The sequence below is a fragment of the Ctenocephalides felis genome, unplaced genomic scaffold (assembly GCF_003426905.1).
Source record: "Ctenocephalides felis isolate EL2017-DRISC unplaced genomic scaffold, ASM342690v1 CF-g0.4_SCAFFOLD_03570, whole genome shotgun sequence".
Taxonomy (NCBI): Eukaryota; Metazoa; Arthropoda; class Insecta; order Siphonaptera; family Pulicidae; genus Ctenocephalides; species Ctenocephalides felis.
Genome location: NW_020539724.1, coordinates 5975006 through 5990299, shown reverse-complemented (window position 1 = coordinate 5990299; position 15294 = coordinate 5975006). Strand labels below are relative to the sequence as shown.

General features: G+C 30.7%; 1 protein-coding gene across 10 annotated transcripts in view; it reads left to right on the top strand.

The window, feature by feature from the left end:
• Positions 1-15294, top strand: part of LOC113383763 (protein tramtrack, beta isoform-like) — a 170632-nt gene that overhangs the window by 138759 nt on the left and 16579 nt on the right. For 8 of the 10 annotated variants that reach the window (XM_026622022.1, XM_026622018.1, XM_026622017.1 and 5 more), the window contains 2 exons: positions 7000-7160; positions 14927-15118. In XM_026622022.1, coding sequence (XP_026477807.1) covers positions 7020-7160; positions 14927-15118 — 333 coding nt within the window. In that variant the 5' untranslated portion in view covers positions 7000-7019. The remainder of the gene's footprint in view (positions 1-6999; positions 7161-14926; positions 15119-15294) is intronic. The other 2 variants (XM_026622021.1, XM_026622020.1) reach the window with 1 other exon arrangement.

Below are 15294 nucleotides of genomic sequence, written 5' to 3'. Positions count from 1 at the left end.
GAAATTTAAATTACAATGCATTTTATTATTAATATATTATATTTCTAATATATTAATAAAAATTAATATATAATAAATAATAATAAATGATAAGTTATGTTTACAATTAGATTTTCTGAATATGAAAATAAAAAAAAAATTATTGATGCAAATTGGTATCAAATTATAATATGCATAAAAATATTATAGGTCTTTGTACAACTTGTTTTAATTTTAGTGCGTCAGTTTGAATTTACTCTTCATTCACATTTTTGTTATTAAATTTATTATTGAAATTATAAAAATAATAAATATTATAGGCCTCCGTACAACTTTAAATCAATTTGGTGCATTTGTTTGATTTTGCTCTTTATTGATATTTTTGTTATTAAATTTAAAATTACAATCGATTCGCTAGATAGGTACATACCTTGTCTTTGGAGGCACTTTTATATCACAAAAACTTTTATAATAACACAAAAATATCTCACAGAACTTTATTGCAATATTTTAATTTTACTATTGACATTTATTATGAGGCAAAAATAATATCTTTTGTTTTTTTTTTTTTTGTAAATTGGTATTGGTATATGACTTCGTCTACTTCATTGGCATATTGCATGTCATAAAAATTACCATCAATTCTGATTGTGAGCTAAAATCTAAATTTTGAAAAGCTGAGTCATGTTAATTTTTATCATTAATATAAAGCATATATATGTGTATACCTACTATAAAGAGTCAGTGACTTTCTAATAGAATAAGCATGCGGAATTTTTAAGCTAAAATGAAATAGATACAAAGTATGTTATAATTGTTTAGTTATATTTACTATCAATGCATTCGTTTTGGTGCATTTTTATTGGCATATCGTATTTGAATTGAAATGGAAATACTAACACTACAAGGTATGTTGTATTATTTGCCATCAGACTACACAAGGCAAAATAAAAAATTTCTCATAAAATAAGTTAGAAAAATGAAAACAAGAAAAAACACTATATATAATCAATATCACATAAAAATACTTATAATTACTGCAATTGAACGAATTAAATTATTTGTTAAACGCATTTTATTTGATTCATTTCGTGTTCTAAATTTTATTTGTGTGTATTTAATTTTAATGTGGACGTCAACTGTAATCAGTCGCTGAAGGAACACGGAACGGAAACTTTGTTTATAAAGGCACGATGAAATTCTTATCTCTCATTATTTTTTGTAATTCAACCAGGCCTATTATATTTTAGTATGCTATTTCAAATTATGAAATTCATCGTGATACCAATTTTCATCAAAAATGTAAAAAATAATATTTTTTAATTCGATAAAAATGTCTTCAACTTTTAGCCAAAAACTGAATTTTAGAAAGCTGATTAATATTTATTCTGATTAGGAACTTTACACCCAAAAATATGTTTCCAAGTGAAGACATCATTGCGGCATAGAATAAGGTCACTATTAGATTCATTCCAGTATTAAAAAATCTATAATATATGAATAGGTTAACCGTTGGGTTTCCATCTAAGTACAGCGTAAGAAGAAGTCTAGCACAACAGTGATTGGGGGGCAAAAAAGCACGAAATATCACGTGGTGAAAGGGAGGGTCTAGTAAAATATCTCGTAAATTTTTTTACCCTAATTTTAAATATCCAAAAAAATTAAAAAAAAAAAAAATTGTGCGGTTGTTTCTAGATGCTAAAAACACACGTGATGTTTAGTGGGGATGGAAAGGTTGTTTTTAAATACCACCATATGTACCAAGGGTGATGAGGGGACCAAAAATCCATAGAAATTGATCACCTCATTGATTGAAGGTTCCTAGGGCGAAGGTTATAATTGCTGTGAAAAATGATAATATTAAAAAATTAATTTTCAAAGAATATAAAACATATTTATTATTGAAGTTGGTGCATAAATAAAAATATTGTTTATAATTTACGTTATGGAGTCTGTTGCTTCTTGAGAAACAAATGCATAGTCTTATCTTCAAGATTCAAAATAAAAGTATTTTGACATATCGATTGTATATTAATAATTCATAACAATGAAATTTTTATTAAGACATCTATCCAATATAGATTTTTTTTTATTTCTGTACCTGTTCTACCACCTATTCCATACGGACCATCACCAAATTTTTGGTAGTACTTAGGTATGTCTAAATCTAATGCCAATCCAGTGGTTGGGTTGAACATCGTGGTATGATGGTATAAAAGTTATGAATTTATAACAATGAAATTTTAATAAGCCAACTATCTAATATAGCTTCTTTTTTTAATATCTACACCTATTCTCTATATGGAACATCTACAAATTTTTGGTAGTACTTAGGTATGTCTAAATCGAATGCCATTCCAGTTGATGGATGCTAGTGAAAGATGGTATAAATTTTATGAATTTACATCAATGAAATTTTTAATTAGCCAACTATCCAATATAGTTTTTTATGGAAAACTTCGAATTGGATGCAATAATGAAAATCGATTCCTCGTCTAAGCATTGGTTGCGTTTTGTTGTGCATTGTGCATTGTGCGTCGCGTTGCGCAGGCAGACGTGCGGGCCTCTTAACAAGAGTGCATATTATTAGCTCATGCATCTTTAAAGCTAACATTATTACATTATATTGCACACATTCAAGTCAAGTTCAAGGCGATCAGCTGACATTGACAGCTCGACGATTTTATAAGGCGCACGCGCTTGCTAAACATACACACAACTATATATGTTTATATTTATCGCACATAATAATATTTGCTCCCATTGGCGTAGCTCAAGTAGATAAGGTAACTGCGAGAGAAATGATTCTCAACATTTTCTAACTGACATCATTATAACTTTCTTCTATTTGCGGAAATGTAACTCTTACGCATGCTACGAATAAATTGCAGCAAAACTTAAAGAAAATTTATGCAGGTGGTACTTTTTCTTAACAAACAAGAAACAACTTAAAAATAATATGTAAGTTCTATTTTCTAACAACCAATGTTATTTATATTTATATTTTATTAGTATTTTTTTATTTGTTAGATATTTATAACAGCATTTTTATTCTTGATACTAGTACTATATTTTAAAATTAGTACAATTACATAAAACAGCTATTAATTATATTGTGGCGAATAGAGGTTGAAGGGTTCTTTCTTTATAGACGATCCTACTAAGTAGTATATATTTTAGCATGGCCTCCCCAATATGAAGAAATCGCTTTAACACTCTAACTCGACCTCTTAAACACCTGTAATTACCTGTGAAGGTTATTAACTAAGGAATGAAACCAAGAATATTTTTATAATTAAACCTATTTAATAACTTAGAAATAGTTACAAGTATGTATTTGTGGAAAATTACTGTATTTGCATACCCCTTGTTTCCTAACGAATATTACTGATCTGTACTTAACGATATTGTCGATATATGGGAAGAATTGTTATAGCTAACAATACATGATCTGATTTTTATTTACTATATGGGGTACCTTTGACCTCTTCAAAGGGCTGAAAAGCTCTTACTGCCTCGACCTCAAGAAGTTTTTTCTCTTGAAGTTTTCACCCCAAAAATCATTATGTAAATAATGAGGCTGTTACTTCTAAATCATAAATTTTGCTAAATATTTATGTATCAAATAAATGAAAATTAAATAAATGTGAAATTATTTCTCCTACGACCATGATCACTTGCGGAAAACTCAAGTTCATGTGAGTATTATATAATTGATGTAACGGACAGTGGCTTTTTTATGTTTGTAATTTGAATGAATTTTACAATATAAAATAAAGCCATAAATATTTTACTGTAATGTTGTGTGATTGATGATTATGCTAACATAGACTTTGTAATGAGAAATATATTGCATTTAAGTAATGTAATGATTTCCATATTTTGAAATACTTTGTCATTAAAATTTTATTACATCAATTATCTTAATACTTGAACTATCAAAAATTATTGGAAATAAATATTCAATGGTGTGAAAATATATACCTACATGCTATCCTTTATATGAACTTTTTTACATACAGATTTTATTATTTTTATTTTGTTTTTTGATTGTACTTTGATTCTCAAAGGGGTTCATAACAATTTGCAAGAAACCTTTATCAAAAAACAAGAATTTTCTTGAAACAAAAAACTTTGCTAGGGGGTTCATGATACAAAAAAGTTTGGGAACCTATATCCTAGATGTTTTACCAATGCCCACAATATTGCTAACGTTCCACACTATCTTATCAGTATCAGTACTCTATAAAAGAGATCACGTCCATACTCACACCTAAGTATACTTCTCCATAATTTGCTGAAAATATGATATAATATCCAAGTATTATCTTTAACCACACATTTAATACTTTATATACACACAATTAATCCCACCACACGCATTGTAAAACAGTTTTCAAATTTTTCACCACATGTATTACACAGTCGATTATATCTAAATGAATTATTATGTAAAAGGCGGTAATTTTACACAGATTTTATTTAAATTCACACTGAATACATTATTACGTAATTTATGAAGAAGAGATTACGATCGCTAATAATGCAATCATCGCATTTAATAACGCTATAATATACAGTTTGCAGTTATCTCCATGTCATTGATGTAAATAAATATAGTTGAAGATTCATTTAAATAATCTAATAACATAAACTATATCAATTGACGTGTAATAAAATTGAAGCCGGTATATACTTTATGAAGAGATGTGGGAATGTGGAGAGAGAAATGGTGGAAAACTAACAAACGTATTTTTTCTCTTAATTAACTTCCCGTAGGGTAAGTTATTGTAATGGGCCGAAAATCGGAATTGAAAATTTTTACATTTCTCGACGTTTTGAAGGTTTCTGAACGTTTTGGCATACCTCAGAAAAAATGGATGTGTGTGTGTGTGTGTGTGTGTGTGTGTGTATGTATGTGTGGATACAAATTTCCAGTCACGTTTTAGGGCGCACGGATCAACCGATTTGAATGGTTCAAAAAACATTCGATTCCTATTGATTGGGAAAAGAGCTGATTAGTTTTTGGCAAAGGCAGGTCCAGCCGTTTCGGAGATACGGAGCAAAGAGTGCAGAAAATAGAAATCGAATTTTGAGCGAACGGAGTATCCGATTTGAATGATCTAAAAAACATTCAATTAGTAATGATTGGGAGAAGTGTTTATTACTTTTTGGCAAAGGCAGGCCCAGCCATTTCGAAGATACGGAGCTAAATATGTAAAAAATGGTAGTTTTTGAGAGAACTAAGCGTCCGATTTAAATGATTCAAAGAACTTTCTGCTTGTCTTAACAAAATAATTGATTTTGAAAAAAAAATTTGTTCCAATTTTTTTTTTTTTTTTTTTTTTTTTTTAGTATTTTGTATATCGAAAATATTTCAGATTTTATTTTTAATTCTGACTATAGTTCTAATATACTTTACAAATAATTTCATCTCTGCAATTCGGTTTATATAATTCTTATAAAAATTACACAATGTTACAATATTTATAATAATCTATTTGAAAACATTCAATATTCCTCGAACATTTCGTTACGGTGCGGGAAGTTCCAGCAATTTGCCTTAAGGCACGATGCCACCCACCCCACTAGTTTTTTAACTATACCTGCATATAGCCAATTTCTTGCATTTAAATATAATAGTGTACATGATATTGTAATGGTTGTTTGAGAGGATATAGATAATATTTACAATATTTTGTGGAAGTTTTCTGGTTATGGTACAATTTTCAGGAAGACAAATAGATAATCACATAATCCAGAGGGACTACAGTAGTGATTACAATAAAAATATCAGAATGAAATGAGGACTGTGTAAAATTGCATTTCAAGGATTTCTTGATTGTTTTTACTCTAGTTATTGTTTATTATCTTGAGTAAGTTTTCCACCGACTCTTCGCCAAAAATAGCTTCATCTTACAATTTACAATTAGTACATTTTCATGACTTGCTGGTTTATGTAATGCGTTCGCACTGATGTAATGAAGTGATTTTTATATAATCATGCCAGGGGTTTCCCAAGTTACCAAAGCTTGAAGTCTTATATCCGCGTACTGTGACAAAAAATAATCTTATTCGCTTAATGCAGATAAAAAATTATTCTTAGAGACTTTTTTTCTATCTGTTGAAAAAATACATAACCTGTTCTGCTTCGTAGAGATAGCTGTATTCTTCATAGATAGACACAATAAGATTATGAAAATATTCAATTTGGAAGTATATTCAAGAAGGAACTTGGGAGTATCTGTACAGACTTGATATAGTACTAATATTATTTGCTCCCAATTAATTCACTTTCATTTACAAATGAATTCAGCTCGATTCACTGAAATTGCTCAATCTATAAATAAAAGCATCAATCGAGATTATCGCAGTAAAATTCATGAATGGCCATATGTAAAAATGCCGTGCAACATATATTTGCAATTGTAATTTCGATACAAATTTTTGCATGCGGTGTTTGCTAATCGAATGCAAGGCACGACTCGCTTGTCAAGGTTCTTTGGTTAGAGCAAAAGTCATTTACATTATTTCCTGTAACATGCTCAAAAAAGGACAAAACGAAAAAACTGACGTAAAATAAATAAATAAAGTCTGGGGAATCAGATACAAACGAATTCTTAATATTATACACGTAATATAATTTAGTTTAATTTTCGGATAAATAGATATGTTATGGTCATGCAATGTTACAGTATTTATTTTATTAGATTATACATATATAAATTATGTTATAAAATTAGTTGGGAGAGTGATTTTGTGCCTTACTATCTCCCTCCATAGTTCTTGCCCTCCCTTTTCCCCTCATTGCACTCCATAATGGCGTGCTCTGCATCCGCCCTAGTCACTCCACCCAAGCTTCAGCAATTCAGTTTTAACCGAATTCAATCAACAAAGAAACAATCTCAAATAAAAAAAATCTACCATGTATTAAATTGATAATAATGATGATTGGTATTTTAATTAAATATATTTCAAAAGATTTCTATTAATTATTGTCATTTTTTCCTTCGTTTCCAGCAGCGCACGCTGGCTTAGACATGGGAAGCGAGCACTATTGCCTGAGATGGAACAATCATCAGAGTAACTTGCTCGGGGTTTTCAGTCAGCTGCTTCATGACGAGAGTCTTGTGGATGTCACCTTAGCCTGCTCAGAAGGGGCCTCTATCAGAGCGCATAAGGTAAAATATAATAATAATTTTTAAAATAAATTTTATAATATTTTTGTTCAATCCGCTTGTTTGCCGGTACGTCGTTCATTATTATAAATGTAGGCAATGAGAAACTTTATTGATAGATTTTTTTGGAGTATACTAACAAGGAGACTCAGAAAGAGTCAATGCATTATATTTATGTTTAGTGCAATATTAGAAACACATAACAAATTATTAAATCTTGTATCTTTGCTTTATTTTGTCTTTTGGATTTTTTTTATTTTGATAAAGTTTGCTATTAAAATCGATTCTGGGTGACTATTAACATATTTGAACATTTTAGTTATTAGAGCAATAAAAAAATTATGTATAGAATCTCTATAAGGCAAAAATAGATTATAAATTATTTTCCTTGAATTGAATTAATTTCATAATTGATATGTAGAAGTTATTAAAATTATGGTTTTATGATTATTATTCTTTGTTTATTATAATTTAATTCCTGATTTCCTTATTTTTGTATCAGTCAAAACTCTTCTCTAAGCTCGCGTTATTGTACAGGGAACTTGGATGAAAAACGTCACGATATGAAAATTGATTTTTTCCTGAATTTAAGGTTAGTCGCCTGTTGTCCTACTTAGGAAACTAGGTCTTTATTGATTATAATTTAGATGGTCAGTTTTTATTTCATTCATATCAGGTCGGCACGCGTAAAAACTATATAGACGACTCTGCTATATGAAGGTAACAGTTGCAGTTGCAAATATCTTAAATAATAATAAAATTAATAAAAATAGTAAATATAGATACATAATCTTACCATTATTTTTTTCAAATTTTATATAAATAATCTTGTAGTTTGCTCATCCGATTCGTAGATTCATTTTTATTTCTCATGTATCATTTTAAATTTAAAGTGCTACTTCCTAAATAATTTTTATAATGGACGTGGTGATAATTTTTAATAGAATTTTTTATATGATTTCTTCTTCTCAATTTTCCTTATCAAATATCCATTTCAATCGATCCAAAAACCGTATTTTAAGCAAATACAGCTGTCGTTTTTTAGAACTATTGCAAAATCGCGTATTGTTCGCGAATTGCAAAATAGACGAGGTGCTGATGGATTTTTTATGTAAATGAATTTAAATAAAATTGTTCCTAAAATTTCTTCGAAAATGTGTGCATTTTAACTAGACAACACTTTCACTTTTTCGTGTAAAATGGATAAAAAATGAGAATTCTGCGAATAAATTTAATGAGATGTATTAGTTGTTTGGGCGTGCGTAAACAATTGTAATTTTAGTAAAAATGTGGACTATTATTTAATTTAGTTTTATGGATTTTATAGAATGTAGCATTTAGTCTATTTTTATTAAAGCTCAATTTTAGCTTAATTTCTTAAGTTTTAATCTATATTTTAATTTCCTGTGGAATAAGTTATAGTAATTAGAAAAAGATCGAAAATGATGTTTCACAGGTTTCTGAACATTTTGGCATACCTTATATAAATTGTATGTGAGTGTATGTTTATATGTATTTTTTTTTTTTTTTTTTTTTTTTTTGTTACAATTTATTTTTGTTAATCAAGACTTTAATGTCTTATTTACAAAATTGATATGAGCAAAAAAAAAAAATACAAAAAAACAAAAAATGCAATACATTGAATACAAAATGAAAAAAGTTAAAATAAAAATTAAATTAAAACAGTAATACAAAAATAATAACATAAATGAACGATGACGTGATGATGTATGCCGCGTACTACGTCAGGACGCGTGCAGACATTGGGCTAGGTGTTTGGTAGATCGGAAGGCCATTTCTTGCTCAATCTTCTTATCGGTCTCTGAATCGCTTGAATTGTAGGATTTGTATGCTGGATTAATTTGTTGTTGAAAGATGAACTTCTAATCTTGATCATTTCGTTGACTGTTGAGATTTTCAAATCCTTATGTAGGCAAAAATTCGAAATATACCAAGGCGCATTAGTAAGGATACGCAGAATTTTATTCTGGCACCTTTGAATAATGTTTATGTTAGATTTGCAAGAGCAACCCCATAGTTCGATTCCATAAGTCCAAATGGGCACTATGATAGTTTTATACAAAAGTACCTTGTTATCGAGAGAGATTTCAGATTTCCTCCCAAAAAGCCAGTAAAAATCTTTTATTTTCAGTTGGATTTGTTTCTTTTTATATTCAATGTGCGTTCTCCATGTCAATTTCGAATCAATGTGCATGCCTAAATATTTAACAGAATTGCATAGTGGAATTATTGAATTGTTCATGATGATAGGTGGGCTGTTGTGATGTTTTAGAGAAACAATTATGTGCTGAGATTTTTCGATATTGATTTTGATATTCCAATCTAAAAACCATTTTTCGAGACTAGATAAATAATTTTGTAACTGACAAGTTGCTGTTCTAATATCGGAATTGCATGAAATAATTGCTATGTCATCGGCGTAAGTGCATATGGTTAGAAGATCATCTGTGGGCATATCGTTTGTGAAAAGAAGATAAAGTACAGGGCTTAGCACACTGCCCTGTGGTACCCCGCATTCTATATTTCTGATGCTCGAAGTCACATCTTTAATTTTGATTCTAAATTTTCTATTAAGCAAATATGAGCTTAAGATATTAAAGTAGTTTGGAAAAGTTGTTTTGATTTTATATAGGAGTCCTGAGTGCCAAACCTTATCGAAAGCCTGACTGACATCTAAGAATACGGCTACACTGTGTTCCTTTCTATTCATGGCTTCAAGAATACGAGACACCGTTCTGTTGCATTGTTGAATTGTAGAGTGATTTTTTCTGAAGCCAAACTGATGGTGAGGAATCCAACTATCATTCGGATGATCTTCTGACAATCTCTGCAACAAAAGTCTCTCTAAAATTTTTGATAATATCGATAAAAGACTGATAGGACGGTATGAACTAGCAGTGTGATGGTTTTTGTTTGGTTTAGCGATCATGATAATTTCTGCAGTCTTCCACGCTGTGGGCCAATAATTGTATTGAAGTATGGCGTTGAAAATATTTGTTATATATAAGATACCTTTTGTAGGCAATTCTTTTAACATCTTTGGAGTAATTTTATCCATACCCGGCGAAGATCTATTTTTTATCCTTTTTATTTCACATAAGACATCATTTGGTGAAAAATGTCCTAACGGTGTAGAATGTATGGGTTGATTTACGAAATTGTTAATTAAATTATTCTGGGAAATATTTCGAGCGCTAAAAATGCTACTTAGATGATCAGCAAATGCCTCCGCTTTTTCTTCGTTGCTTTTTGCCCAAATGAATCCGTTTTGGTTGGTTATTTTCAGAGGAGGGTTTTGTTGTAGGGGTTTACTTTTGTTTCTGATTGGTTTCCATATGGAATTATCGTACCTATTTAACTGCAATATATACGACCTGAATGTACAATTCTTCCATTCTTTCATTTTTTTCCTCAGCGAGTTATTGAGATGATTGAGCGATGTCTTATCCGTTGGTAGATGAGAATGTTGCCAGGTTCGTCTTGCTCTTCGTTTCTGTGCAATTAGCTTCTTAATCTCTTGCGGAATTATTAGATTATCATTTCTTGGATAATGTTCGGGGTGATCTGCTTGGTTGTTTCACGTACAATCTCAGAAAAATAATCTATATTATTTTCTATATCAATAACGCTTGTAGGCCTAGATTTTGGAAATAATTTTGAATCAAGTATGGATTTGAATTGAATCCAGTTAGAAAGATTGTTGTGTAGAATATGATTGTTGATAACTGGAGTAGGAAATGTGCTAAACGTCACAAGTATTGGAGAATGATCTGAAGAGAGATCGTAACTAGATTCAATATTGAGATTTGAAAGATCAATACCTTTCACAATAAAAAAATCTAAAAGGTCTGGAACTTTAGTAGGGTCAGAAGGCCAATAAGTTGGACTGCAAGTTGAAATAAAGGAAAGGTTATTTTGCCCTATGGCTGCATGAAGAATCTTTCCTTTGGCTGTAGTCAGTCTAGAACCCCAGGCAATATGTTTACAATTAAAGTCACCACCAATGATAAATTTATTACCTAATTGAGAGAAAAATGAAGAAAACTGAGCACAAGAAATTTTGAATCTTGGTGGACAATAAACAGCAGAAACACAAAAATTATATAAATTTGTTTCAACAGAAATTTGAGTTGCTTGTAGAAAATCATCAGAAATATTTGGTAGAACAAAATGCTTTATATTATTTTTGATTAATATAGCCGAACCGCCGCGAGCCCTGCCACTTGGGTGATTTGAATTATAAGTAGCGTAGTTATAAATTTTGAAGTAGTTTTTTTCAGTGAAGTGAGTTTCTGAGATTAATAAGATATCTATTAAGTTTAACTTTAAAAAACATTCTACTTCATTTTTGTGAGGTATTAAACCGTTGGCATTCCATTCAGCAATTTTAATTATTTTTGCCATTGCTTTTGTTGTTGACTAACGTGGATAACATATTTATTATTATGGTGTTCTGTTGCAAAAGCTGATTGAAGATATTTTTAAATTCTAAAATAAGTGTTGCTAGAGAATCAGAATCCGGATTTGAAGGTGAATGATTAGAAGCAGAGTAATTGTTTTTTGCAATGTCTGCATAGGATGAATTTTGAATTGTTGGATTTAAGGCCGGAGAAATGTTGTTTATTTTATTATTAGAATTAGAATTATTAGAATTTTTAAAATTTTGGTTATTTGGATCTGGATTTGTGACTGATTGATTTACTGGAGTTTTGTTTCTTTGTTCTTTAATTTTTTGGAAGTATGAGCAACCGCGATAATTAGCTGGATGAGCACCGTCGCAAAAATAACAACATGCCGGAGCATTCGGATCTTTGGTACAAGCTATAGTATTATGATTGTCACCGCATTTTAGGCAAGCAAATGGTCTATTGCAGTATTTTTTGGTGTGATTAAAGAGTTGACAGCGAGTGCATTGTATAATGTTGTTGGACTTTCTCGGTGGTTCGACGCGTATTATGCAGTTAAATAATTTATAAATGTTATAAATATTTTTGTTATTTCTATTTGGTTCCAGATCAACAAAAAACATATTAAGAGGTTCTTTTGTTATTCTATGTCTAATATTTAGGATATTACGTACGACATGACCCTGTTTTAATAGTTCTAATTTAATTGCATCTGTGCTTGTTGAAAAGTGTACATTTCTAAGAACAACCCTATAAGCCTTCTCTTCTTTTAATTGATATGTATGATATACGGCATTAGTTTCTTTTAGATGTCTGGATAAAGTTCGAAAATGGTCGACAGAATTACATAGAATTTTAAATGTATTGTTAGCTAAACTTCTCAGGAAATATTGATCGTGCGGAATTATTTCATTTAATTGATTAGACATATCATTAATATCGTCAACTCCGTAAATAAATATTGGAGGGGGCTTACTGACTGGAGCCGGTTTAACTGAGTTGTCATCATTAGCTGTTTCTATTGTTGAAAGGGCCGAAAATCGGTTTTGAATTTTGACATCTATTCCTAATGGTTCAAATGAAGTTTTTCTTTTTTTGAAATTGACTACTTGCCATGAATTAGGAGGTTTCTTGACATCAGAATGTGGTTGAGTGAGGCTTGTAGATGCACTATTACTAGATGATATTACTTCCTGTCTTGAGTCAGAAACTGATGAAGTTGAACGCAGCGAGACCTTTTCCGATGTAAACATATTGGTCCGACCTTCTTCGCGAGGTATCTTGCTGTATTTGCTGGATCCAATAACGGTCTTTCGTAGTTTTGGGATTTCTGATGGTTTACTGTCCGATTCCATATTCGCTTCTATATCTTGATTGAAATGTAAGACATTTTTTGATTCCACAAACGCACATTAGAGTCTCGATTATGTATGGTTTTTTGTAAGCAATTATTTAATTATCTGTACACTTTTGTAAGCTTTTCATGCAATTTTAATAAACCGTAAAATTCCAGTTTATATGTATGCGCGGATAAATATTTTTGTCTACGATTTGGAGAGCAAAGATCAACTAAGTTGAATTGTTCAAAAAAAACTTTCCATTCCTATTGCTAGGGAGATTGATGCTGATTAGTTTTTGGCAAAGGCAAGTGAAGCAGTTTCGGGGGCTAAAAGTGCAAACAGTGCAAATCACTTTCTGAGAGAATGGAGAATCCGATTTGAATGATTCAAAATGCATTTCAATTACATTGATGAAATGAAGAATTGAAAAAATTGTCAGGAAGGCAGATCCATCGGTTTCGGAGGTCCAGAAAAATGCTATGCACCACTAGTTATATATGTTTACTTGATGGATAAAGAACCATCAGCAAAACAAATTAGGAGAAATTATTCTTGTGAATAGTATTTACAACAAACAGTCTGTGTTATTTAAATTTAATATATTTTTAACAAAAGTCCCATATAGTCTAGTAGGAAAAATTTTCTATTAGCCTTTCGTCTATAATCATTGCGAATAATATGCTTATAACTTATAAATGTATCCGTTATGAACCGAAGGTCGTTCTGTTTGCTTATTTATTCGCTAGACAAAATTTTTGACTGGCGGCCGGTATATTTCCACATTTTGTAATTATGATGCGTGTTCGTTTGTTGCTGTTTTTTTGGCGAAAGATTGCATCATCGCAATACAAGCTTCTTGATCGCCACATATACGGATCCCCCGCACAAAATACAAGTCGTGAGCATGTAATATGCATGAGAAATGATGATGATATGCAAATGTTTGAGCAAATTTCAAATCGACAATGGTATTTTCAATTTTGCTACCTAGATGTTACCAGTTGTCATGGATAGACGCCAAGAAAATTGTAATTGTATCTCCAAAATTTGTAATTTTTCAAAATTTTGCATAACTAATCACTGTCCTTCGGGTAGAATTAATAAAAAAAATAATTTCAAATTTATGAACCTATTCTCGGATAAGATTGCTATGTATAGTCCGTGGTAACATAACATGTTTCAAATAAGTGTATGGTGAAGATTTGGTATTATTGGTGCACCAATTATTTTCCATAAATCATGTTTTTTTGATTGGCTCTCAATGTGTTACGAAAACTGACAAAAAGCTATATCTATGGTGTTTATACGTTATTGTTTATATGAATTTTTGATTTTAAATTTCAGAAATTGTTTTTTAAATTTATCGGTTCACTTAACTTGTTCTTAAAAATAGATTTTAAGGAACATGAAAGGGGGCGTCTTTTAATCACGTGAGGTTTTTATGGGGAGGGAGGTGGGGTTGACAGAAAAACACGAAATATCACGTGGGGGAAGGAAAGGTATAGCAAGATATCACGTCTAGTTATTTTTTTTTACTATTTTTTATAAAAAAGTTTAAACATTTTTAAAAAAATTAATTATTTTTTACAGTTTTTTCACGTAACTAAAAATACAGTGATGTTTGGTGGGGGGTAATTTTGAATATTACCAAATATCACCAAGGGGGAGAAAGAAAGCCTAAAATCCTTAAAAACTCGCTCACGTGATTAATGGACGCCCCCAAAAGTAGTTTTATTATTGATTACAATTTTTTTTCTGAATGATCAAACAAGATTTTTTTCTTTCTTTATTTCTGTATTTTGTTAATGCCATTTGATTCTAGATAGTTTATTTTGATTCAGTAAATTCATCACATTTATAAAATAATGAGGAACAGATGACGGTTTAGTGTTATTAGGAAGTCTAATTGCTGTCTTGTCTGTGGTCTCAAATAACAATTCTAAATAAATAAATTTTATCCGCATAACGTAAAAATAGATTTGCTAATGTATTATTTTTCCAGGTGGTGTTGTCCGCTTGTTCGTCATATTTCCAAGCGCTGTTCCTGGACCATCCGTCTCGACACCCGATCGTGATTCTGAAGGACGTCCATTTCGCCGAGTTGCGCACGCTTGTCGAGTTCATGTACAAAGGCGAAGTTAACGTGCAGTACTGCCAGTTGTCGGCCCTTCTCAAAACAGCCGAGAGCCTTAAGGTATTTGGAGCAAGTGCGAAAATTACTTTTCATATTAGTGTCCATCACACGATTGGCCACGCTTGATTTGGAACTTTGACTCAGTTGTATGAGCTAACCAGCTTTCAAACAAGTTATAAATTCCAATAGTAATTTGGTAAAATCACATGCAGATTTGATTGATTATACGTTTTTAA